This window comes from Coffea arabica, chromosome 6c (assembly GCF_036785885.1).
Source record: "Coffea arabica cultivar ET-39 chromosome 6c, Coffea Arabica ET-39 HiFi, whole genome shotgun sequence".
NCBI classification, from domain to species: domain Eukaryota; kingdom Viridiplantae; phylum Streptophyta; class Magnoliopsida; order Gentianales; family Rubiaceae; genus Coffea; species Coffea arabica.
Window position 1 is genome coordinate 63,524,993 of NC_092320.1, and position 26,151 is coordinate 63,551,143.

At 36.3% G+C, this 26,151-nt stretch overlaps 1 protein-coding gene across 2 annotated transcripts in view; it reads right to left on the reverse strand.

The window, feature by feature from the left end:
- LOC113691792 (rRNA biogenesis protein RRP5) overlaps nt 1–24,998 on the reverse strand; it is a 29,506-nt gene extending 4,508 nt beyond the window's left edge. Inside the window, exons 1-34 of one of the 2 annotated variants that reach the window (XM_027210089.2) lie at nt 24,598–24,998; nt 24,025–24,239; nt 23,516–23,659; nt 23,192–23,365; nt 21,274–21,373; nt 20,532–20,650; nt 20,319–20,441; nt 20,146–20,217; nt 19,644–19,736; nt 18,818–18,931; nt 18,548–18,670; nt 17,861–18,046; nt 17,677–17,751; nt 16,783–16,919; nt 15,803–15,937; nt 15,279–15,424; nt 15,095–15,160; nt 14,013–14,119; nt 13,719–13,799; nt 13,552–13,626; nt 13,349–13,450; nt 10,761–10,929; nt 10,512–10,660; nt 10,032–10,115; nt 9,563–9,663; nt 6,880–7,033; nt 6,719–6,793; nt 6,453–6,591; nt 5,061–5,700; nt 2,661–2,721; nt 2,019–2,164; nt 1,761–1,944; nt 1,088–1,186; nt 138–508 (exon numbers count right to left, since the gene is read on the reverse strand). In XM_027210089.2, the coding sequence (XP_027065890.2) occupies nt 138–508; nt 1,088–1,186; nt 1,761–1,944; nt 2,019–2,164; nt 2,661–2,721; nt 5,061–5,700; nt 6,453–6,591; nt 6,719–6,793; nt 6,880–7,033; nt 9,563–9,663; nt 10,032–10,115; nt 10,512–10,660; nt 10,761–10,929; nt 13,349–13,450; nt 13,552–13,626; nt 13,719–13,799; nt 14,013–14,119; nt 15,095–15,160; nt 15,279–15,424; nt 15,803–15,937; nt 16,783–16,919; nt 17,677–17,751; nt 17,861–18,046; nt 18,548–18,670; nt 18,818–18,931; nt 19,644–19,736; nt 20,146–20,217; nt 20,319–20,441; nt 20,532–20,650; nt 21,274–21,373; nt 23,192–23,365; nt 23,516–23,659; nt 24,025–24,239; nt 24,598–24,808 (4,970 nt within the window). In that variant the 5' untranslated portion in view covers nt 24,809–24,998. The remainder of the gene's footprint in view (nt 1–137; nt 509–1,087; nt 1,187–1,760; nt 1,945–2,018; nt 2,165–2,660; nt 2,722–5,060; nt 5,701–6,452; nt 6,592–6,718; nt 6,794–6,879; nt 7,034–9,562; nt 9,664–10,031; nt 10,116–10,511; nt 10,661–10,760; nt 10,930–13,348; nt 13,451–13,551; nt 13,627–13,718; nt 13,800–14,012; nt 14,120–15,094; nt 15,161–15,278; nt 15,425–15,802; nt 15,938–16,782; nt 16,920–17,676; nt 17,752–17,860; nt 18,047–18,547; nt 18,671–18,817; nt 18,932–19,643; nt 19,737–20,145; nt 20,218–20,318; nt 20,442–20,531; nt 20,651–21,273; nt 21,374–23,191; nt 23,366–23,515; nt 23,660–24,024; nt 24,240–24,597) is intronic. The other variant, XM_027210090.2, reaches the window with a different exon arrangement.
- Between the last annotated feature and the right edge of the window lie 1,153 nt (nt 24,999–26,151).

The following is a 26,151-nucleotide window of genomic DNA, read 5'->3' on the forward strand; positions in this document are numbered from 1 at the left end:
ACAGATTTACCAAAAGAAAACTCTAACAACAGGGCACTATGAAAGCAAAACTAACAACTACCAGCTGGTGTTACTCATCAAACAACTCAAAACAGGAATGCATTTTGAAAATATAGACTGCTGGGTGACACCATTACCTCTCCACCTTTGCTTTCTTCTTTTCACGTTTCTTGCTTTTTTCATCCATAATATCTGCAGCATTGGGATTCTCATGATCTTGATTAACTACATTATCCACATCTGAGTTTTCAATTTCATCCAATGGAACATCAAGAGGTTGTATTGAAGCCCTCGATTCCAGTTTACCAAGAACCGAAAGCTTTTCATTGTCGGACTTGATATCAAAATCATCAATCCCTGGAAAACTTATTGCCCCAGTGCCTTCAAAAACATGATTTTCCTCAATAGCAGAATTAGTCCCATGTTCTGAAAGTTTTTGATCATTTGTATCACCAGTGAAATATGAATTTTTCATTCCAAGAGCAATGCGGTGTCTTTCCTTATCGACCTGAAAAAGTTGGAAAACATAGCATCAACGTCGCAGCTTATATTGCGTGCGCATTCCTTGATGAACATGATCTTCTACCCAAGCCACCCACATGTTGCATACAAGGACTAATATGCATCTCCCGATAGGCAATGAATGGAAAATATAATGCTTGGAATAAGTACACCATTTTGGCTAGCTAGCCAGATTTCAATATCTGCTAACCCATCATTTTGATAGTTTGACGTTTATAAAAGTTAAATTATAGAAACTATGATAATGGCTGACCATTGAAAAGCAGATTTCAGATTTGTATTTTTTTAACTGTCCTCTTTACCATCATAAAAGATGTCCTCTTTACCATTCTAAAAGAAGACACACCCTCAAAACTAAAAATGTGTTTCTGCATGTCCATTGATCTTGTTTTAAGAGAAATGGTTAAAGTTCTGTAACTCCAAACTCTAAGCAATATTATTGCATTTACCTTCAAACCTTTCCTCCAAATTCTAAAATGTGTTTCTGCATCTCCATTATCTTGTTTTAAGAGAAATGGTTAAAGTACCTGTAACTCCAAATTCTAAGCAATACTATTGCAATTACCTTCAAAACTTTAGCTCTGACCACCTCCCCAGCTTTGTGTTTTGTTTCAATGTTGTCTATGTGCTCATCAGAAAGCTCTGAGACATGGCATAAGCCAACCTGCAGAAATGACACAACAAAAGAATTAAACATACTTAACAGGTTAAGTTTAAACCAAGACCTACCTCCTCAAGAAAATCCTTGTTTTCAGCATTATTCTTGTTAGAATAAATTCAATGTAAGCAGTGAAGTTTCACCAGCAAATTGGAACTCCATAAGATGAGGTGCATCATTTTTAATTTAGATGAACGTCAGCGATTATGCCATTAAGAGGACTAAATGCATCCAAGTTTGAAGAGGTAATGATAAACCACTTTTCCTTTGGTTTTTGCATTCTAAGAATGATCCAAGTTTACAAAGGCCCAAATGAAACTTACAAGATTAGCAAATGAAATGAGGGACAATTAGGACAGTTACTATAGAAAATAAGGCACAGAAGAAGCTTACGAAATTTGACAATGATAGAACCGAACTAAAACTGTAAAATGGATGAGGAGTAAATGCTGGTTGATTTCCCAAAAGACACTTCATGTCCAAAAGTATACTAGTGGCACATTAGTCAAAACTACAAAACAATGATAAGCTTTTAACATCTCTAAAACAACAATACACGAGAGTCTGAATGGCGATTTACCAGATTTGTGTCATCAATGGTAACAAACAAGCCATATGACTCAATGCGCTTAACTCTTCCAGAAATGAAATCTCCAACAGTGAGCTTATTCAAAGAATTTACGTCCAACTTTGAGACACTGACACTGTTGGATGTCTTAAGAGTAACTTCAACTCGCTTGGACAAAGGTTCGACAGATATCACCCTGCAGTCAATCAGCATCTGAGAACTTGGTCATTACTACTAACCATAGAAACCATATAACTCTTGAGCACATACCTGCCAATGACAAGTTTCCCAACTGGAAATTCTGTCTCTGGATTCTCAACAAAGCCGTCCGACAAGTTTGACAAGAGGATTTTTGCGTCAACCGTCCGAGAAATCATAATAAAACATCCTCTTGAACTAACGTTCTTAACATATCCCTATAACAGTCATGAGAAGACAAGCTGTCAAAATAACTGAAGAATTCTGCCAGCATTATTTATAAAATCGTTGTTCTGCAAAATCCTCAATCTACAGTGAGCTCAAAGCCTTCGACAGTAGAGCATATGTAGCACAGTACATTAGTTGATGTTACTCCAATATGAAGTCATTTCCTAGGTTACATAAAATTGCCAATTTAACATAATGGCTGTGATGGGGTCCAAGGCACACTAGTAACTAAAGCTTGAAACAGTCAAATTTACAAAACTACTCATGGTCCTTAATGGGTCAAAATTTTGTTGGCTGGCTAATTGGCATCAGGTTGTAAATATCCCTTGTTGGCCCTAGGGTCTCATACTGTGTATGAACTGGTTTCTCTTCTTATGAAGTTTAAGTTGAAATGCATCTCCATCAGTTGAAGTTAAGGACAGATAAATTGCTCCAAGTCACCAAAATCAGACTTAATTCATAAAGAGAATCAACAGCGTCCAATACCTTTACAACAATGTCTGGTTTAAGATCTTCAATATTCTCCACACGTGGACTGATGGAGTTCCTTGTGATAAGTATAATAATGGAACAAAAGAAATCAAGTAAGATCCAGACTGAATTCAGAAAGAGAAACAGCAGAGTTCTCTGTAACTCTAAGTGATAAAAAGTTGAAGCAGATACACTTTAAGACAGGAGAAATATACTGAGATAATCGAAAATTTCAATAAGTAAAGTCCAAACAAGCACATCATTTCAGAAGAGCTCCAGAAAGAGCTTATAAGGTACATAAGCTTTCTCGGTTTTACACAAAAACTATCATGTATTGGCACAAGATATCACTTACAGTTTTACCCAATAAGATTATACACTTTTTAACTGTTTTAATAGTCAATTGTAAACCAGGCAAATCAACAGAACACTTTGGTAAAAAAATAATGCCATACCTTCATCACTTTGTGGTCCTTCTTTTAGAGGTTAATTACAATAAATCACCACAAGTTTTAGTTTGTTTTGCACCTCAGTCCTCAGTGATAGATTTCTCAGGGTTTTGCACAAGATGGTTAATTGCAGTAAACCCCCAAAGAAATAGCTTGTTTTCACATTAGTCCCTCCATTAGTTTTGTGTCCTTTAAAACCTTGCACTGACAATGACTGACACTAGTGCCATCAATACTTGCAAAAAGACAGGTACGGTCCAAAATCAAAATTCTAAGCCCAAATTATGCCTTGTTCATTTTTTATCCAAAAAATTTGTAAAACAACTAACTATAGTATTATTAAATCCAGCTATAGTATTATTAAAGCCAGCTCATGTAAATTATAAAAAATTGAGTTTTAATTCACATTTTACAGAGGCAACAATTCAATTATATCAATCTTGCTTAAGATTTCGGTTCAATTTTTCAATGAATTTGAAGGTGTATTGCTGAATAACAGTTCCAATTTCGCGCAGTTTAAGATGATTTGCAGGGAAGTTAAAGGTTACAACCAGATTGTACATTGGAAGGGAAAGAAGGAAACAGAGAGGGAAAAAAAGGAAAACCAAAGATAGAAGTGGAGGATGTACGGATAACAGATGGCTATGGGTTTCACACAATCAAAATAAACACAGCATTCTGGTGTTCTTTTGTTTCAAAACGAAATATGCTTTCACATGGAATGAGATATGAGAAAAAGTCAACAGAAAATATCAAAAACATATTTGGGGGCGTCTTTGTCTATTCAGTTATTTTAACAACTCGATTGTCTTGAATAATGATCAAACCGGTTAATTGACACAAAACCAAGGCAAGGACAAAGGTGAAAAATGGAATAAACTTTAAGAGAGTTTACTATCAACAACCCATTTCATCCAGGGGTAACAAATTCTTTTTGGACCTTTTAATGGTCTAACGGCTTATGTGTACTAAAGGAAGGGAAAAGTGACAAAAGTGTCAACATTAAGGACCAAAATGCAAAACAAAGTAAAGGGGGTCACTGTAATTAGCCTTCTTTTTTTAAGCCATTAATTTATGCAAATAAAATTATCTTGTTTAGTTTTGTCCTCGCTAAAAAATTGGGTATTTGAAGATTGTCTGTCCAATCGAAGACTGCATTTGTCCATGTCTGTTCCATTACTATTACCCTTCCATTACTATCTCCTAGGAATGCTTCCAAATTGGCCAAACACCACCCAAACTGCACCATCTTTATTTAATTTATGCTCATTAACCGACAGCTTCACTTTCCCAGATGAGCTTTGATGCATGGGCGACACAAAAAGAAGTATACTAGATAAAAAAAAAACTAACAATTTGAGATAAAATTATCCATTTAAAATCGGATCCCTTCTAAATGAAAGGTCAAACAAAACATGCTCCAGGAAGTCATGAAAATCACCTAAAAAAGGGAATTAATTACAACCAAAATGTAATCTAAAAAAAAAACTATAATAAGATCTGGCTACATTTGACAAGTCAAATGAAGAGAATCTGGTATAGCCCAGTGGTTAAGGGTATTTCTTTGTCGTCTTACAAGAGTTTTGATCCTTACCCACTCCCCCTTCCAACTTTGTCCTTATAACCCAACCATCCCCCACCCCCCCCCCCCCCCAAAAAAAAAAAAAGAAAAAGGGTCCAACAGTTGGGAAGATCTTCAATAGGTCTTTACTCCTGTCTATAATGCAGGTCTTTACGACAGGAAACGAAAGAAGTAATAGCAGAAGGTAACTTTTCAACCAGTATGTCTTCAAGTATAATTCTTGCTAAATGAAGCAGGTGGAAAGCAAAAAGACAACACATAAGAAAAGAATAATTGGGAAAGTCTGCTATAATTTAAGACATGACAAGGTCAAATATCATGAATTAGCTAAGATCTATTAAATTATCAAGGAAATACGCTAATATCTCAAATCCTGTTACTTACATGCTAGGGTAGAGATCAGCAAACTTTCCATGATCCATATCATCCGAAGTGAGCCGTAGTGACAGATCAACATGTACAGTGCCCTTGAAAGAATGGGAAATTTCAAGGACTTTGCATTCCACAAATTGACCCTCATGATATCCAGCAAGTGGATCTGAGACCCATGCCTTGGTCAATTCAGTAAAATGAACCTTACCATAGAGATGCTGATCAATTTGAACAAGTACACCGCCAACACCAGGAAGGATTTTAGATATTCTGCCACCCACAAAACCACCTACACTAATATGGCATGCTTTATTCCCATTTAAAGGACTAGTTGAACAATCGTCACTCAGGCTACAAGCGCTGTCTACATGAGTGAGAATTGGGTGCAGGACAATCCGTAACAATTTTTTCTCCTTATCTGCTTTTATGACATATCCTGAAAGAGCCATGCCTATGTAAAAGTGCTTCTCGAACTTTTCAAGTTCAGTAGGCTCAGATGCACTGTCCAAAATATACAATTGTGCCCTGACATCTCGAGATACAGTCACCCAGGCCCATTCCTTGTCCACTTTATAAACAAACCCAGAAACTCTTCCACCAATAGGGTAATCAAAATCTTCTACAAGAAGCCCATCTTCTACTTCACCAGCACCTGGGTTAGAAAGAAGTTAGATCAAGTATATTGGAGGAACTGCAATTAAAACTAATACCATTTAAATGACCTATGACTGCAAATATTACTACTTAGATAAAGCATGAGCTCCACTATATATTACCTAATGATAAAAACTGTAACCACTACCCCTCCTAACTAAGCAGTAACTTTTCATCATGTTCTTTTTAGTCTAAAAGTTCAATTTCTCAAATTGCAGAAGGTGTGCTTTGCCAAACTAATTACAAATTCTTTGAATATGAGCAATACTTCATTTGTCCATACTGAATGTTGACTTTGAGAGAGCTTGTATACCAGCACGTCATTTAATCACATAGGTCACAACCTATTTTAGAAGGTAAAAAATATAGATGTAGTAGTTTTTTCAATCTATATAGTTTTTTCAATCTATATTTGATGAAAGTCAACACTCTACAAAGGAAGTACCAAGGTGGGATATCTGTGATTAAATATTTATGCTACTGCAAGACCAACAAATACATGCAGTCCACCAAAGAATGGCTGTTACCAAGTTAAATCAATATTCAGAAAATTTGTAATTAACATGCACTCACTTATTATCAAATTAGTAAAGAAAGATACGGAAGTAATTGCCCAAGTCATACTATTGATTGTCAACAAATGTCTAACTTAAGATAAAAGCAGCTTTTTGGATGCATAAAATGTAGAATAACTTGTGAGCTGAAATGTGTTAAAAACAGACCCTATCAGGTAAATTCAAAGTATGCAACCTGCAAGTAACGAGTGTTTTAGGGACAATTCCCATTGATAGCTTCTGTTACGATTACACTTCGAAACAATCATTGCGTTGACTGTCTGGCCAACCCTGAGGCTGTTGAAGGGATCTTCAGCAAGATTATCATCTGTAGCCTGTAAACAAAATGGCCAAAGTTGTTCATTTTATGTAGGTGGGAGAAAAAGATTATACAGCTAAATTTAGATGATACTCCACACATCCTGAAAGCAATTGCGCATAATTTTTCAATAGAGAATTTACCTCGGTAATGTGTACCCTCCCATGAAAACCAGAACCAAATTTTACTCGAAGTTCAAGAGGCTTAATTTCAGTAATCTGAGGCAACAAGACAAATGTCAGTACTAATGATCGAATGGATAAATGCTTCTTCAGTCCCAAAAGTCCCCAAATTACATCCTTACCTCTGCCTGAACAACAGAACCAACATCAATGTTGGCCTTCCTTTTTGCGCGCTTCGAAGTGGATGAATCCATAACCTCATTCATAGATTTAAGCAGTAGTAGCAACCTTCCACCTGTTGATGGACTTGGAAGATCAGCAACAGTGGCTACGACACTGCAGCAAGCAAACACCACTTTTCAAACAACTAGAAAATAAAAACTGAACTGAGCTGACACCATAGACATACATTTAATGAATCAAATAGTAATTTTCATTAGTATAACTATTACAGTTTATTTCTAGGATTTTTAACTGCTCAACAGCGATCTACCATCAGACAATTTAAGCAATGTACGATTATTAGAGTTCAAAATATCTTATTTATCTCATTCTGAAGTTCTCTGATGCCTTACATAAGTTAGTAACTAAAATTAGAATTAAATATCTATTTACCCATATGAAACTTCAATTGAAGAGATTTGCTCTCTTCAACAAATAAAACGTTTCAGTTAATATTTCTTTACCTTGAGACGAAGCTGATACAGAGCCATCTTGAATTACAAGCCACAAGTCATATGAAATCACAACTCATTTGTTTGCACTAACGTTCCTTTGGCAAAACTTGTAAAAAAGGCTGTAGAAGATTCTAAAGGGCTACAAGTTGTGAATATTTCCTCCATAGGACAAATGACACTCAACTATGAAATAGGTATTTTAACTGAATACTAGAATTACCCACAACTAGAAGGTTGTCTAGGATATACATGTATGTTGCAGCTAAGAATACCAACCAGATAGGCTATCAGGCTGATAAGATTCTCTTATTAATACAAGTGGAAAGGGGGAAAAAAACATTAAAAAAAATTAATTAATCCTCAAGTACCAACAGTAGCAATACTGGCATTATGTTTACCATCCAAATTTAGTGCCTTGGCCAAGACCAAAAACAATTTGACTCTTTTGTTAACACCTAGATACCCTTTGAATGGAACTACGGTAAAATTACTTCCTGGTTCCAAGTAGAGCATGCAACTATGAAATATGGTGCAATCCTCTCTATAGAAAGAAAATAAGGAGTTCATCTTCATTGAATGCTCCTAGAAACCTATAGGCCTCGCACCAAAGGATAAATCGCATCATGTACCACTAAGAAGGATGCTAAAATTCGGTAGGAACTTTACCAAGTTGATATCTCTCCAGCTTTTAGAAGTATGTCCATGTCTAAGCTCTTTAACTTGACATAGACTAAGGTCCTATTTGATAACTCAATTTAGCACTTAAACTTCATGGATTCAGATCTTAACATTTTTGGACGCCTTTGATAACCAAAAATAGAACATCTGAATTAAGTAAGTGCCACTGAATTTTCTAGCTAAAACTTGCCCCCAAAAAATAAGTGATAAGCTATTCACTTATCACTTAATGCAATATACATTCAAATGTATCAAATTTAGTACTTAGCAACTCAATAACTTTAACGGATTCAGACTTCAAATTTCATATTTCAGATTTCAGTTTTATCAAATGCACCCTAATACTTATCTCCTCCACAAAGATAACAATCCATTGTTGATACTTATTTAGATCATAGAAGGTTCCTACTTGGACTTTGAGAAAGGACATAAAAACTCCCCTCATCCCATGTACATATCTTCCTTGCCTGTTCAATCCATCCGAAAATAATATCCCTTTCCCATGAATAGAAAACTTCATAAAAACTATTATTTCCCTTCAAATACTTTATAAATAAAATATCAATAAACTTGATATAAAAATTTATACACAAAAAATGTAGTGCCAGCACATGGTCCAACTATATCCTCAAATTTCAACTAAAAATACAGTGGAACTAGCATATTCCTATCTCCTTAAACTACTATAGATTTGAATTCTCAACTTTTGTAAAACTTTTGCCATACATCGATTTGGGACTGATATAGTGGCCAGAATTAAGTAACGAATGGAAATTTCAAGTAAAAAATGTTCTTCCCTTCAAATAATTTATACACAAATATCTACGAACTTTAAATGAAACTTTATACACAAAAATATGCAGTGGCAGCACGTGGTCCCAAGCATGTCATCAAATTTCAAATGAAAGTACAGTGGAACCAGCATTTTCCTATCTCCTTAAACTACTACACAACCTCAACTCTTCGTAGAACTTGAGCCCAATCAAACTAAAACATCTATTTGGGCCTGAGATAGTACTTAAAACCAGATTTAAGTGAACGCATGATATAGCAAACCTATCTAAATACCTTTCATGACTCAAAATGCTTGAGCTCAGCTCCTCTCTCCCTCCCTCCCTCTCCCCCTCCCTCTCCTGTTCCATATTCAACTCTATGTCCAGTATGTCAGAGCTGCATGAGCAGAATTGGGTTCAAAAACTTTTGCAGTAGACCACATTTTTCCAAAAAGAAATTCCTTGTAACTAGGCCTCACTCCAAACTCATCTGCATGAGAGGTTCCCAGGTTCCTTCCATTCCATTTGGAGTCTTTCACCTTATTAAAACAAATTTATATAACACTCAACAAACAGTAACAATCTCACTGCATCACTTACACATCAGATTCAATGACACTGCAAAAAATAACTCCTGCAAATTTTTTCGAGCTCTATTCTTTTTGTCACCATGTAACATGCAAAAATAGTCATGGAATCAATATAAAAACAAGTGATGCCACAGAACACTATATTACCTCTGCCCATTAACAAACTGTTTCCGAGGAAGCATTTGAGTATTGTAATCAGCAAACGAGGCATAACCCAAAGCAAAATTATGTGTAGGTATTGACAGAACCTGTTAGATAAAACAGACCCCATAAGGGACAATGATTTTGTTATATATATGTACGTGCAGAATGCATGATATTCTCTCTTTCCATTTTTTTTTAATACTCAGAAACGATAGCAAATCACCAAGAGATATTCATTTCTGCCCCTTTGACTATTCAAAAACTCAAATTCTTCTGTTTGGAAACTTCAAACTATATGTTTACCAATTAAAACTTCAAAGGTATTTCTTTAGCAACACTGGAGTACATAAATGTAAAAATTTGTTGAACAAAAAATGGTTCTCCAAATGGATACCCAATACAAAAGGCCAAAAGGAAAACAAACTGGACCAATAAAAGTACACAACGAAGGGAAAGAGGTTCTAAAACTTGCCAAGTAATCCTCTTTCACAATCTCAACTTGCGCATGAACAGTTTGTTTCAGATCCAGCCCTTTATGTGTTTCCCTTCCACGTTTCTGCAATGTATAAATTAAGATCAGACCTGAAGGATTTAAGAACTGGACCCATGTTGGAAGATGTAAACAGGAAATTTATCTTCAGGACCAAATCTTGGAAGCTATGTTACCCAGACTCTTCACCTTGCCCTGCCGTACCTGCAGCACCTGTTACACTTCATTTTGCACTAGAGTAGCCATGTCGGCAGGACTCTGGTGCCTGAGTCCAGTCAACATAGCTTGGAAGTACTTATCAACTATATAAACTAAATTAATTAGAGTGAACATAAACTAACAGATATAAGATTCCCAATTAATCCCTTTCTTTGACCATCTCTTCAGAAAAGATGTGCAAACAGAATCAAAGCTGGAAAAGTACAATAGCAAGTTAGCCCACAGCATGGCATTTTAAACAACCTTCTTAACAGAGTGCACACTGGAGCCCTCACGTTTTGACCTTTCAACAAACTGTGGTTTCAATGACAAATCCAACAGCCGTTCACTCTTTGATATATCAAGAACTGCAGCCTGAACAGTTGTACCAAAATCCACTGCAATTCCATCCACTGAAAATACTCTAAATTAGAATGACAGAACTAAAGCTAAAAGTCAACAAATTAGAAGAAAAACTAACTAAGCTTCTATAACTGGTAAATGCAGACTTACACTGGTACTGGGAAATGAAGCCAAAAATGTCTTTGTACTTCTCAAAGCTGATAACCACACCAAACTCCTTTTTTTCATTAACTTTTCCCTCAATTATACTTCCAACTTGGAATTCGTCAACCCAATTTAATTCACTGCTCTCAGAGCCCAGCAATTGCAGTTTAGATATCTGAGTCATAAAATAAGAAGTAAGATGGATCAGTAATTGTTTATACACATAGAAATACAAAAGTAACCATCAGGCAAGAGACAAGAACGCTTTGTGCATAAATAAGAAAAAACTCATGTTTCCATGCTAAAGAAGTGGATTTGTTTATAGCCAACATCTCAGTTAAAAGCAAATAATACAAAATTGTAACTTGAAAATCCGCTTGCAGCCATTTTCAATTAACATTATGTCAATAGGATTTGCCTCTCTTTATATCTCACAGCATGGTATAGAAAAACTTTGAAAGACAGACACCAGTAAGATTGCAAATCCAGAATAAGAATACGCTGTAGAATCACACACCTCCTAAAGCTGTGAATCACACAAGAAATGAAACAAAAGAAGAAAGCCTTTCTTTAATCTTCACAATGGTAAGAAAATCTAACAACTACGGTTAATTCAACATCATAACTATTTGACAAGAAATAGAAAAGCTGAACTAGAACAATGAACCTCTTCTCCAACATACTACAAACTATGAGCTATTATACTTTGAATTGGCTTCCAACTCCAGTTCAAGTAAATATGCTATTCACAGAAGACCACAATTACACAGCAGACAACAGCACAGAACCAAACAACTACATGGATTTACCCCTCATACTCCACTCATAGTTCAAAATCTTTAAAGATATATGGCTATTAACTAAGAACAACCAAAATTGAACAGCTCTCCTGATCAGATCAAAAGTTCAACCAGTGAACCACCATTCCCCTCATCTCCATCCACTTAGGCAAAACTTGTTTCGCATAGTCAAGGTTCTTACTTCATCATCAAGCAAGGTTGAAGAAAACCTCTTTTCAAGTCCTCCATTCAAAAGTTAAAGAGAGTTCCAAGGGGCACTATAACAGCAGGAAATTCCTTTAGAAGAACATTCAGCCTCTCAACAACTTGACAAGGACAAAGGGACAATAATTTGGCAGAGCAATTTGCTTATATATAACTAACATCTATTGACATCTGGTAAGACCCATATTCTAGGAACTGGTAATTCCTGCTGATGCTTCCTGGTGTTGGAGGAGAATTTTGCAATTAAGACCTTGGAAAAACCTCCCATTGACTATATTGTGGCAAAAGTAATGATATGTAGTATGATACTTGGCACCCAGTGGGCACTCTGCTGGGTGTATATTATCCTCAACTGGACAAAACTTTTGGAAGCATTCTGTCAGATACTCCAGATCCTGTCTTGCCTGAAGTTCATATGGATGGGAAAGTTGCTGACCAATTGCAGCTACTCCAGATTCTTTCTTGCCTAAGGTTCACATGTATGGGGAAATTGCCGACCTAATTGCAGTTCCTCCAGATCATTTCTTGCCTAAAGTTCACATGAATGATCAAGTAAACTGGGAGTAGGTATACAGTAAATTTGCAAGGTAATCTGGAAGTTTGGTGGGACAAGCTGGTCTGGGGCAAGAAAACAGTACCTAGACTTGCTGACATACTATGTGTTGCTTGTAAAGGTAGATTGGCGACAAAAGACAGATTGGTGAAATGGGGAGCATGTATGCGAACTCAGCTGTAAGCAACTGGATCTTGTATTTTGAATGCTGTTATCATGCTTAGATTTCAATGCAAGTGCAAGCAATGGACTCTATCTATAGAGCAGCATATCTTTGGAGAATTGAACTTCAGTGGCTAGTTATACACTGTATGCAACAACCTTTAGCTCGACAGATGTCCATAGCAGCAACAGTATTTCATCTATGGAGGAACAGGAACAAAGGACATTTGCACTAAAAAGAATACCAATAAAGGTACTGCAATGTGCTATCAATGATGTCAAGTTTTGCAATTTGGAGGGGAGTGAGTAGAAGGTGGATAGGCAGCTGGTATTTGTTTGGAACACGGAGCACAAAATATATTCACTGCTATATAGCAGCTTCTGTACTTTTTCAGTTTTCCTGTAGTTTTTTGTTTTGAGAACTTTCTCGATATGCACTATTATGTTTCTCAACTCCCCACCCCAACCCCCCACCCCAAAAAGATAAGTATTTTTTTATTTTACAGTTCAAATGGAACAAATTTTTTGAGGATGCGAAAACAAGTCTTAGATTAACAATTTTTACACACCTCTGAACACAATCATTAGCAAATTGAGGCCTAAGAATCAAACAGTTTTAATAGATTTGAATTTAATATACTGGGTATCGAAAAAAGACATGCAAAATAAGGAAATCGAAATATTTATAATTGAAGGAAGCTTATTACTGTGCCACGTTCAAACCAAATTAAACAAATCAGGTATTTAACATAACAACAATTGAAAATTTGCCCTTATTCAGAATCGCTTGCAGGGCTTCAATACCCATAGTTATGATTTTAAAGAGTAAGGAGACAATCTGAATCTTATTTAGTGTGATACATGTCAGAAGGTACCTTGTCTTCCAAAAGAAAGTACTCTCGAATAAAGGATGCATCTGTCGAGGAACACAACGACTGCTTCAATGCAAGTGTTATTCTATTTGTTTCACTATTAACCTGGAGAAGCAAAGGAAATGGTATACTCATAGTTACTATATTTTTGTAGAAGATTCAAAGTAATTTTGGAAGGAAAATATTATTTGAAAATCTTGACTTACATCAACTACGTTACAGCGAACAGATTGACCAATGCTAAAGACTTCAGAAACATCAGATCTCCTGTCATCTACTGCCTTCAACCAAAGATAAATGATAGCTCTAAGCAGCATAACCAAAATAGTAACAGAACATACATTCAGAAGAGCAAATAAGAGGATGTTAATACCTTATGTTTTGGGGCAAAACCAGTCAAACGCCCAACAAAGCGAACAAAGCAACCAGCTTCGATTAGATTACACACATATCCCTGAAAGCAGATATCACCCGGTGAGGCAGAAGAAAAGCCAGAAAGCCATAATACAACTCAATGAGAAGGCACCCAGTATTACATTCTCTTCCATGGAACATCACGTCATAGTATCTATTCTTATTTGTTTAATGGCTATAGAAACAACAGAACATAGATTCCACTTGCAGAAGGCCCAGATAAATTACTCCATTAAAGAAAGAAATATCTTACATGGACTATTGAATGAGGGCAAACTTGCTTGATATCCAAAGGAAGGTCTCGGGCAGAATTCACAAGCGAATACTTAGCAGTGAGTATGAGATTGCTGCCTTCAATATCTACCACAATCCAAATGAAAAGCTGTTAGTATGAGTTTCCTGTCTCCAACAGCTACAACAAATCAAACCAATTTTCAGGTTTTTAAACATGTAATCCGGTAATAAAAGCTGAAGTTGATCACTGCCATGACAAGAAAACATAACATTTAGCATCTGAGTCATACAGTGAAAAAACACATAATTGATCGACTTATGCCAAGCACATGAGTTCTTACGCCAGACACCAAGGTTGTGAATTATGTTATTGAAGATATAATTTCCTCAACTGTCACCACGTAGAAGTTGATGGATTTAGTACTCATCCAATTCAGTTTTTGCTTTATCAAATTCCCCCAATCTACAGAAGGAAAATCTTAAATTCAAGTATGTTTTCTGCAAATTGATGCTTTATTTTGTACCATTTGCGGTGTTTGAAAAAACGATAGTTGTATATTCTCCGCCTAAGCATGAAAGGTAATAACTATCACTACAATATGTGCAGGTAGGCATTTTGGTATCCAATGTTTCGAAAGGCAAGGCAGCCACCTTCATTTGTTAAAAATCAATCTCCATGTGCTACAATGCAAGCTGTAATTGCTAATAGAGGCCGTAAACAGTAACAGCGGAGGAAAAAAAACAATAGAGGAAGAAAAAGAATTTTCGCAAGCCCAGGGTGCGGGTGCCACTGAAAAGGTAATTACCAAGCAGAAGAGTTTAAAAACTGATGTGAATGCTTATACATATATACATTTTTCTATATTTGTATAGAAATGCATGCAGAAAAACATAAAAAGTAGAGTGGATCTCTATGAACTCAAGAGGACACACACTCTGTCTTCATGTCAAAAAAATTCCACCAACGGTTAACAGAAATTTGATACAGTTATGGGCAAAAGAGAACTGTTTAACTCAAATACCATCCAAAACTAGGAGGAGATAACGAGAGTCATGAATAAAGCATGCATTATGAGTCATAGAAGGAGAAATAGAAAGTACCAAGAACCAAGAGTTTGTCAAACTGGTGTCCAGGTTTCAGAACTGATTTCAGCAATGCACCAAGCCCTGTAAGGCAAGAAAACTATCATATATGACAGCCACCAAAAAAAAAATGTGACTGGAAAAGAAAAGATACTAGAACAAGTGCACCTGGAAAAGAAATCAAGAAAGAGAAAATACACACCTAGGTGGTCAGATAAATGTTCAGGAGAGATGGTACCCTTAATGTGACTTTTGGAGTTAACACAAACCACAACTGCATGAGGAGTTACTTGCTCAACAACTCCAGATACAAGGCTTCCAAGATTCATCATATCATCTTCAGCAATCCTATCAATATATCGGATGACAAATTACCAGACAACTAGATCCAACCAAAAGAAAGCAACAGACATACTATATTTGAAGGATGAGATCAACATCAAAAGAAAGCAATGCCAACCAAATTACCAAAACCTACTACATCCAAATAATGATGACAATGTAAATTGCAGGTTGGCTGGAAGAGTTTATATTCAAGGGTCCAACTCCAAGTTCTTGTGAAATCTCTATTTTCTAATAGAGTGGTAAAAGCTTAAAACCAGCAATGAATAAGTTAATTTTGCAACACACATCATAAATCAGTTCCAGACACCATATTAGACTCTCTGTGAAGTAAGCGAATGACAAACAATCCATCAACTTTCTTTAGGACCAAACTTAACAAACCTTGTTTTTTTTGCAGTGAAACTAAGGTTGATTCTCCTTGAGGCAGGTATAGAGCTGGTCACTCTACATTTCACAACCTGCTCGACATGATACATTGAATTTATGACACATCCCAGATCCAAACCAAGTTCAGATCTGCACAAAGCACAAAGCTAATTGTTAATGTTCCTCATCATGGTATTAAAACAAAAAAAGGACCATATTATGGGTGCTTCCGCACAATTACTTTTTCTTCCATTTATTTCTACCAAGTTAGAAGACAAGCAGAGTTCGAATGCATAAAGAAGAAAAGATTCAAGAGTACAGGCAACTATACAACATTCTCACACGTGCATGCTGCATGCATCAGTATAAGTCATATTAAACAAGAAGAAAAGAAAGAGAAATGCATCACGTTAAGGCATTGTAATAACAACTTCAGGAAATATTAGGACATCTTACTAAGTCAACGGCTGAAACACCAAACTGCGCTGTCCAAATTTCCCACATTTCAATGAATTTTGCACCAAACAACAGTTGGTGCCCATCATTGAGTAAATGTAGCATTTAAAATTATTACGACTTCTCAATATCAATTCAGAACCAACTATTAAAAGGCAGTTGCTTCAACTCATCAACTATCTTAAAACGATACAACCTTGACATTCGAACTGACAGCTTCACCAAAGTACATGGAGAGTAAATAACCACGAATAAAATAAACAGAAGACATCCAAAATAATAAGCAAAACTTAGCACAAATAGAAGGATAATATAACACTACAAAAATCTAAGTTAGGAAAAATTTTGACATTTCAGAAAAAGAAATATGCTAGACAAGCGCACAACACAGATCTCTCAACCTAGGAGATAATAGCAAATTAGACCAACAAGCAATGGTATGAAGCCAGCAACAAAGATAACTAACAAATAATAATACATAAAAGAAATCCCGTCAATCAAAAGTTTCCAATGAAAAGTTCCAGATACCATGGACAGACCTTGGTGCAAATCCTTGTACACCATTGTAAAAGCGAACAAAGCATCCATGGTTCTCAATATTTGTTATCCATCCATGGGTTATTAGTCCTTCAATGGCATCGGCATATGAACTAAGAATTTCAAGCTTTGACTTCACCTGGTGGCATATAACAACAAAAATGAAGAGGATATTAGCCACACGGAAGAGTGGATCTGAACCAAGTTAAAACAAATCCATACTTATATCCAAATAGAAGGCATACGAAGATTGTCCTGTATAAGTGGATTAAGATTTCACTGAGTTAAGTGGCATCTTACATATACATCTAGATGAAAAATTCTCAGCATAACAGACTCGAGAAAACCATATATCATGAAATAAACCATAATATACCATAAAATATACATGAGTTAGCAACAAATGGCACTTGAACATTGCAGGTCAGTAACAAACACAAAACATTAAAAAAAAAAAAACTAACTAGTCACCCACCAAATCATAGAGGAGGCCAATGGAGGGGGAAAAAGTTCTCAACTGCACATGCATATAAAGATTGAAGCCATCTAATGTAACAAAGATAAGATAAGTCTCATTTCTTGCACGTTATGGCATTGTCTCAACACCTTTGGACAGGGGAAAAAAGGGGGAAAAAAAAAGAGGCCAATGCAAAAGATGAGCAGTGGAATGTAGCCAACTTCATGTTTAAAGATACAACAGTATCTTGGAACAAATTCAATGGTTCAGCAAAGTACTATAGGTACTACAAGTAAAAAAATTAATAGTCGTCTCTCAAATAATTCATTATAATTAAGTAAATGTGTTCACTCAATAAGAGGATGTGAAACAATAATGAATAACACAAGGATTTATTCCATAAGAAAATAAGAATACTCATATACAGGAGCAAACATACTAGAGTTTTCTTGTGTGTAACAGTGATCCTCTTGGACTTGCAACCAAGAACACGGAAAACTAGTTCAGCTCCAACCTGTGGAAAAAGCTCAGAAGTTGGTAAGCATGAGCAAAAAACAAATCCTCGTCATGCACAATCAGCAATTACTTGTGAACAAGTATCTAAAAAATGGCTTGGTGACAACCTGGAACTTTTTTCTAGGTTTTGTTATCTCAAACTCAGACATGTGTCGAAGAGGACAAAGTGCTTTCACACCGCTTCCAAGTTGCACAATGGCACCAAAGCTGTCAACTGCAATTACTTTAGCCTTAACAACCATTCCAGGCTTGACATCTGAATGAGTAAAGACTGTCCCTTCAAAAGCACTAGCCTGCTCAAGGAAAGGAGGAAAGGCAGCTTAACTGCAGTGGATGTTTAAATTAGCTATATGCTCTTACTTGGAATTCGCTGAAAATTTCCACTCAACTGAATCAGAGGCTGCTGAATCACATACACATCATGCGAAAAGACTTGGTCAAGTTTTCATAATCTAGGGTTCTGAAGGTTCCACAGCGCTGGAATTTCCCTACTTAAGCCCAATTCATTATTCCTTTTATCACTCCTCAACTGAAACAACTAGCCAAATAGCGAGCATTCTCTTAATTCGCACTCCGAATACTGTGCTGGTTATTAATACCAACATAAATTTCAACCAGAAAATAAATTTCATTGAAACCTGGAGAGTCTTATCCTGGAACATAAGTTATCCATGTCTAAAGTTTCAAGTATAACGTTAATAGCGGCATTTTAACTTGAAGGAATTTCCATATGAAAAATTAGGTGAGTGAAAAATGTATAACAGTATACATATCAAGGAAGAAGTGGCAGCAACCTTCAGAATCCCAGTAGCAAGCCCTTCCAAGTGCCTAAGTCCAAGCACTCTAACTCGCACAAGACTTCCCTCTTTGAAATTTTTCTCTAGCTTCTTGATTTCCTTGTCAGCAACATCAGACACCTGTAATCCTCAAAAATGCAAAACCACAATAAGAGATAGACTTATGTCAAGAAAACAATTTTTAAACATGAATTTTTAGAAACAAACTTCATTCATAGCAGTATTGATACAAGATATAATAAATCTCATAATATCAAGCAAACTTACACTAACATACGCAGGGGTTGCTACTGGAGAAGAGGGGATTTCGAGCAAAAGGCCCAAACCCCTGTCAATCCTGATTATTTTCGATTGATCAAAGATATCACCAGTTTGGACCAGCTACATGCAAATAAATTCATCACATTCAGGAAGGATCAAATTACCAATCACTTGTGCACTGTACAAGGGTGAGGCATCTTGATCCAAGAATAATGCACAAACAGCAGAAGCCTCACAGAAAGATAACAAGGGTAACACAAGTGCACAGACTTATAGAATCTAGGAATAAAGACCAATGCCATGGTATATTAAGAAAAAAACCGAAAAAAATTCCATAGCATTAATGAACTGACAAACTAAGCTCCGGGAGTAAATGTAATGTGCTACACTATGCATATTCTAGGTATAAACCATATAAAACCCAATTTCCCAGTTTTAGACCATAATAAAATGCTAACAGTGTTGGATAATAGGACATGAGTATGACGGCACAAAAACATCGTTTACCGAGAAACATAAGAGTTTTTGAAAATTTAAAGGAAAAAATTGGGAAAAGGCAAATGAAACTACAATAGCACATCAAAAGCCATTACACATACAAAATTTGCAGTTGTTAGCAGTGTCAGATATTAACTTCAAATGGTCAATGTTCCAGCAAAATTAAAAAAAAAAAAAAAACCAAGTGATGGATGCAATGACCTACAAATACTACATACAAGCAGTTAACAGCTATATAAAGTACAAGCATCCGCAGGTAGCATTGTGCTAAGAATGCTTTCTGCAGCTTGAAATAATTGAAAGAATATGAAGGACTACCAGACATCCAACTTACTGTAGGTGGAGCTCTATTATGAACTAGGTGAGGATTCAGAGTCAAACCAACAGCTCTAGTTGTAGGATCTATAAATAATATCCGAGCGTTGACCTATACCAAGAGAAGAAGTTCTTAATACAAGAAGAAGTTTGTAAGCATTTCAGAATAGAAAATAACAGCAGAGTAAAACACAAAATGAGAGGAAACCAGTTTTCAGGTTATTTCACCATACGGCAAAAGAAGTTGTCTATTTGGCTAAGAAGATCAGCGTATGCCGTAAACGGCAAAATCAAAAAAAATACAGAGGAAATAGACATGTACACGTATAAAGTGGCACCATACTTATTACCTAACATTGATGCGAAGAGCCAACAGCAAGAAGGATAAATAACTTAAATGTGTGATGGGCCAATAGTGAAATTTTAAGGTACGAAACTTCTAGGATCTTTCAACAAATCGTAATTGGAAAGCAGATACAAAATGTATTCTCAACATGAAGATCAAAATTTATGTTAATTACCTTCTTGCCTTGAGTGTAATAATCTTTCCAGTTAGCAGAGGGAAAAGTCTCACTTAAGTTAAATATATCTACCTGTAGAACAAATATGGATTGTCACAAGTCAGAAAATCATAAAGAAAGTCTTCTCATCAAGATATTAGATTTTATAGACAAAACTACCCTGCAAGACTTACAGTTCCCGTGAAGTATGTGAGGAATGATAACATGATGCCATTTTCAAGGGATGACCGAACACGAGCATCAACCATCATGCCTGGAACGAGAAGATCAATTGAAATACCTTTAAGGTCCTTGGTCTGTATAGAGTGAAAAATTACAAGTTAAACAACAAAATATCCGAGCAGCAAAAACATGGAAATTTCAGTTTACAGCAACTATAAACTTACCACACATTTTGACACCATATCAGAATCAGAGCTCATGTAAAGCAATTTTCGAGTTTTGTCAATGCTTTTAACGACCCCTTGAATAAGCTGCCCAACTTTCACTTCTGTGTCCTTTCTTTCTGTCATGAAGATTAAAAAGAAAAAGGCAATTTCAAACTCTATTCACGTATGTTTCCAAACACTAATAAAGGGTTTCCTTTCTTGTTAAAACATATTTGACTTATTCAATTACAGGGCAACGAAGACCTTGAAATTTATAGCACTCAAAGAAATCTAAATATGGTTTTCTGCAAACAACCTGATGACAAAGAAAGAATATAAGGGGAATACTTCAATAACGTCAATTAGGATTTCTGATGCAAAAGCTGATAAAATATATGCCTCTGGTGTACCCCAAATCTCACCCTTTCAAATATCCATGGACTGATATAAGTCTGATAACTGAATATGGAATTAATATGCTGGAACGAAAAGCATCATACTATTTTTCTATCAAAAGTACCATTGATACCATTATTTTCTGACACAAAGTAGATCTTGCTGAAAGAACTGATATATGTCCGCATGATGACCTAGCGTACACAAGCCAAATTGTAAAAGCAAACTGTGTTTTTTTTTGTCAGGACTGACTTGCCCATATCCACTGACTTCTACACAAAGTTGGGCAGCATTAAAAGATTTTTTTATTGGGGGGTACAGAAGTAAAAAAGATTTAGTCAAACATTAGTGGTCTCCAGTTTACCAGATTGGCGGCTTTCGGGCATGAATCCAGTAAAGGAACCAAATCCAAAATTAAGTGTATAACCATGGTCTTCAATGCTTTTTATGTATGCACTAAGAACCTGCACATCACACAGGAAGAGAAATATTAAATCTTCAGCATTTACGGCACAGAATCAGGGGAGGGATATAATATTTGCAAAGTGATCAAACGTGAAAACTGCCTCTTAAGATAAACCAGACTGGATATTTTAATGTCGCCAGAGAAAGAATTTCTAACACAAACATGCATGGAAAAAGATATTAGTTCAGAGCAAGCACTCAAAGGTTGGGATTAGCAAATGAAATTCCAGCTTTCCACACGAAAGATCCATTGGAGTTAGATGTCTAATAAAGGTTATGCCAAGAAGACTGTTAGATGTTATTCTATGTTGGAGAAGTCAAGGGAGTTAGGTGTGAATACAGGGAAAGCATACTGGAAACTAAACGTTCATTTTCTGAGCAAATTGGAATACAAGGAACAGAATAACTTTTCAGAGACTGGAAGAGACCTAAATGGATGATTCCTACCTGCACACACTATTGGATGGTTTTTTTTTTATCTAAACTCATTCTATAATTGTATAAACATGGTAGAAGGGGAAAAGTTCTGAGTATAAGAATCATTTACTGATCAAGAAAGAAATGGAGTAGGACTGAAACAACTGCTTATCTTGTCAATTGAAAAAGGTTAGATCTTCACATGCCTGTAAATCTTGTATAGCTGACAGACTGATAACGAAGAAAGAGTCGTAACAGAATTCCTAATCCATTATTCAAATTAGTCACCATGAATTTTGTTCAATAAAATGCCAACAATGTCATGAATTAACAATGATACTTCTAAGACCATCTTCTACTAAAAGGCCATAAATGAAGTCCAAGAACCTGACAATTTTGAGCTTACTATAGTCAAGCTAACTGATAGTGCATAAATTGGCTCCAAAAATTACTTCAATCACATCAAGTAACATGTTCAAAAACTTCCAAACTTTTCAAAAGCATGTGCATGCTAAAAAAATTTGAAAAGATGGAAATGGGAGTACTGTAAAACATTGGTGATAACTGTAGAAACTAAACACCATAAAAGACCAATTAAAAGCTGAAATTTACAGGGAGGAGGAAAGGATGTGTTTCTCTCTTGAAGCTCAGTTCAACACATTCTCATCTCAAATCACTAAAACAGTTTGTCCCTACTCAGGCTGCTTGTGATTGGACATAGTGTACCACTCAGACTTTCTTTCTGTCAAACCAAACAATTCAATGGGAAATGGCATTCTTTCTTCATAGGCTAGCATACAACTTCCCATACCTGCCCCCCTTTCCCCAAAAGCAAACCCGGTACTTTATCAGCTGAAAAGATACTAAGTTGCATCAAAGGAGATCATCACCCATACATGGAATTGCTTCTCTACAATTTCAAAACATAAGAATATCAAGATGATTAACTCTGAGGCAAGAAAATCTCTATATCCCTGAAATAAAGCAGCATACTGTTTTCCTACCAATGTTCATAGCAGCATGGTTGGTCAAAAGTAAACAGAAAAAGTAAAACATATCAGATCATCACATATGCAAGTTTGTGGTGTGTAAGTTCTCCAAAGTGACGCACCACTCAGTTTATTAGCTATTAACTGTTAGAAACATCATTTTTTAATTACATCTGAGTTGGCAACCCTTAAAAAATGTATTGCCAGAGTTTAAAAAAGATACATAACTCATTAAATTAATTATTACAATTATAACATTTTAGCTGTTAAATCTCTCTTCCAGCAAATCAAGCAAGAAACTTCAAACCATAAAGGAAATAAAACACTTTTCACCTGACTAATGAAATTTAATCTAAACGATTAATCAAAAAGAAAAGAAAAGAACAAAGAACCGAACTTGAAGCTGCATACCATTCCTTCTTGAATAATATCCATTGTCAAGCCTTTGTGCAGTAAAGAAAGACGAAGGGAAAGCCAAATTCTTCTTTTCCCAGTTTCTTTCTTCTCATCATCCACTTGTTGCACAATGCACGAGACAAGCTGCCCAACATGATATATGCTTGAAAGAAAATTACTTTCCTTATCCTGGAAAAAAAATAAAAATAATTAACTGATATACTCTAGAAAGAACCAAAAATACGTTAAGTCTTGCAGATATACATTCACTTAAGCATGAATCTATAATAAAACAATAAGGCATCAAAAGAATGATAATTCTGCAAACAAGTAGAATACCCCTTTTACTCCATCATTTGGAAGAGGATCAAATGCTTCACTCGCACGAACTAACCCACGCAAACCCCCTGGAAGACTAACCACAACATCTTTCTGATTTACCTCTGAAATTACGCCCCAAAGCTTCATGCCAGGAGAAATATTCTGAAAAAACATGACACGCAGAAGAAAAATTCAATTTTACTAACAACTTTACGACTAAATCATCAAGACCCAAAAAAACAATGAAACAGTCAAAATGAAGATTCAATTAAACTAACATCGTTATTTTTTTCCCTAAAAAACTACATTTTCACAATATTAAAGAAAGCTACCATATTTTCAGCATTTAAGCTCACACATGATCATTCTCCTCAACCAGCTGAAAAGTACGTAAAGCTTTTTGACACAAGTAAGCTGATAAAGGTTTTCAGATTGCAATTCCAATTTTACAAGAAACAAACTGATTAAAATTCAACCTAGAAAAGAAAAGGAGAAAGAAAAAACACTCAAAATAAATAACCTCGTACCTTCAAAGTGATCTTATTTGCAAACCTAGGCAACTTTCCGGTGAATGCATCACCAAAAAGGGAGCCCATATCATCTTCTGCCGATTGGCTTCTCCATTCCAACCGCTTTGCCCTTTTGTTCTTCTTCTTCGAAACTCTCTCCTCTGCCTCAAACTCTGCATCTACCTCTGCTCTCACGTCCTCCAGCTCCTGTTTACTCAGTGAACTACCTCCACCTTCAAAAACACAAAAAACGTCCAAAAGTATCAACAACCAAACACAAAAGGAGAAAATGGTCATGTTCTTCAAGAGCAAATACAGAGGTAAATAAAAGGAAGCTCCTAAAATGCAGTTAAAATAACTCCACCAACTTAGATTACAATCTTTTTTTGTTAACAAAGAACCCAAAAAAAAATGAAGTCTTTTCCTTTCGTTAATGGTTAAAGCATAAACTTGGAAAACGTTGATAATCATGCCCTAGAGCTAATACGCAAGAACTTGTAAATGTAAATATATTCGTCAATAATTGGAGAACTATGTTGAAGGTTCAATCGCATTGATGTTAAAATTACACAGAGAAATTAAATGGGGCACCTCTGGGGAAGTCGGGGACATCATCTTCGAGTTGCAGGGCAAGTGAAGCTTGCTTTTGTTGATGAGACAAAACGGGGTCGCCCAATTCGGTTTTGGTGCCTTTGCCGCCGTCTCTAGGTGGTTTTGATTTGAAGGATTTCTTTGATGGCTTCTGAAGATTTATCAAAGACGGCTTCTTAGATGATTTCTTGTTCGGAGATTTCTTCGCCATTTTCTCCCCGGAATCCTTCTACGAAAATATGAACTAGGGTTTTCCCTCAATTTCTGCTTTCCTATTCTGCTTCCCAAAAAAAAAATTGCTAATAACTTTGAGCTTTGGTGATGGTCACCACTTACTAGTTACAGTAGAAATCCCTCCTGTCCTGTGGATTGAGAAGGTGACTGGCGGTTGGAGAGGGTTTAGAAGGGTTTTAGAGACTGGGTGCCAATGAACGGTGGAACGACGTCGTGCAGATCAAACCTATGCAAAATTTTGGTCTTGGACCTCCTTTTCCGGCATATACCTCTAGCTCCTCCTCTAGTTTTTGAATTACCACTGACCACCCCTATGATTTGCTAGACTCATCCAACGGCCTCCCTACCATCATCATTACCTTCTATTCTTTTTTTTTTTTTTTGTCAGTGGGTATCCGGGTCTACACCCGACTAATCCCACAGTGCTCCTGCAAAGCGGGCCCGACCGATGTTGAAGAAGATAACAATTGGGTTGCTATCCGGAATCGAACCCAGATGAAACTCACCTAAGGAGGCTACCTTCACCAGCAGGGTTGCAGAGGGTTTAGAAGGGTTTTAGAGACTGGGTGCCAATGAACGGTGGAACGACGTCGTGCAGATCAAACCTATGCAAAATTTTGGTCTTGGACCTCCTTTTCCGGCATATACCTCTAGCTCCTCCTCTAGTTTTTGAATTACCACTGACCACCCCTATGATTTGCTAGACTCATCCAACGGCCTCCCTACCATCATCATTACCTTCTATTCTTTTTTTTTTTTTTTTGTCAGTGGGTATCCGGGTCTACACCCGACTAATCCCACAGTGCTCCTGCAAAGCGGGCCCGACCGATGTTGAAGAAGATAACAATTGGGTTGCTATCCGGAGTCGAACCCAGATGAAACTCACCTAAGGAGGCTACTTTCACCAGCAGACCAACCCAGCGCGGGCCATCATTACCTTCTATTCGATGTGATACAAATATTATCTGTATCTCTATAACAACTATAAAGGTGCCATGCTAATTGTGACACTGGCATAAACTTCAATTTAGGTGGATTATCGTTTTATTTGTGTGAATTGGCATGGGTTTTCGGTCATTCTAACTATTAGTTATTTCTCATTCTATTATTGCTAATCAAGTGCCTACATGTTTCTTGGACAGAAAGTTAATGAGCAAAAAAATTCCAACCTAATAGGGCCATTTTCCGATGAAGTTTTAATGGTTAGGTTCTACTAGAGGTACGATAACAGGGCAAAGTGTGAATTATTCTTCCCTCAGTGGTATCAAATGCAGATGGAATGGGATCTAAAGACAAGATCGCCGTTTCATCAGGTCCTGA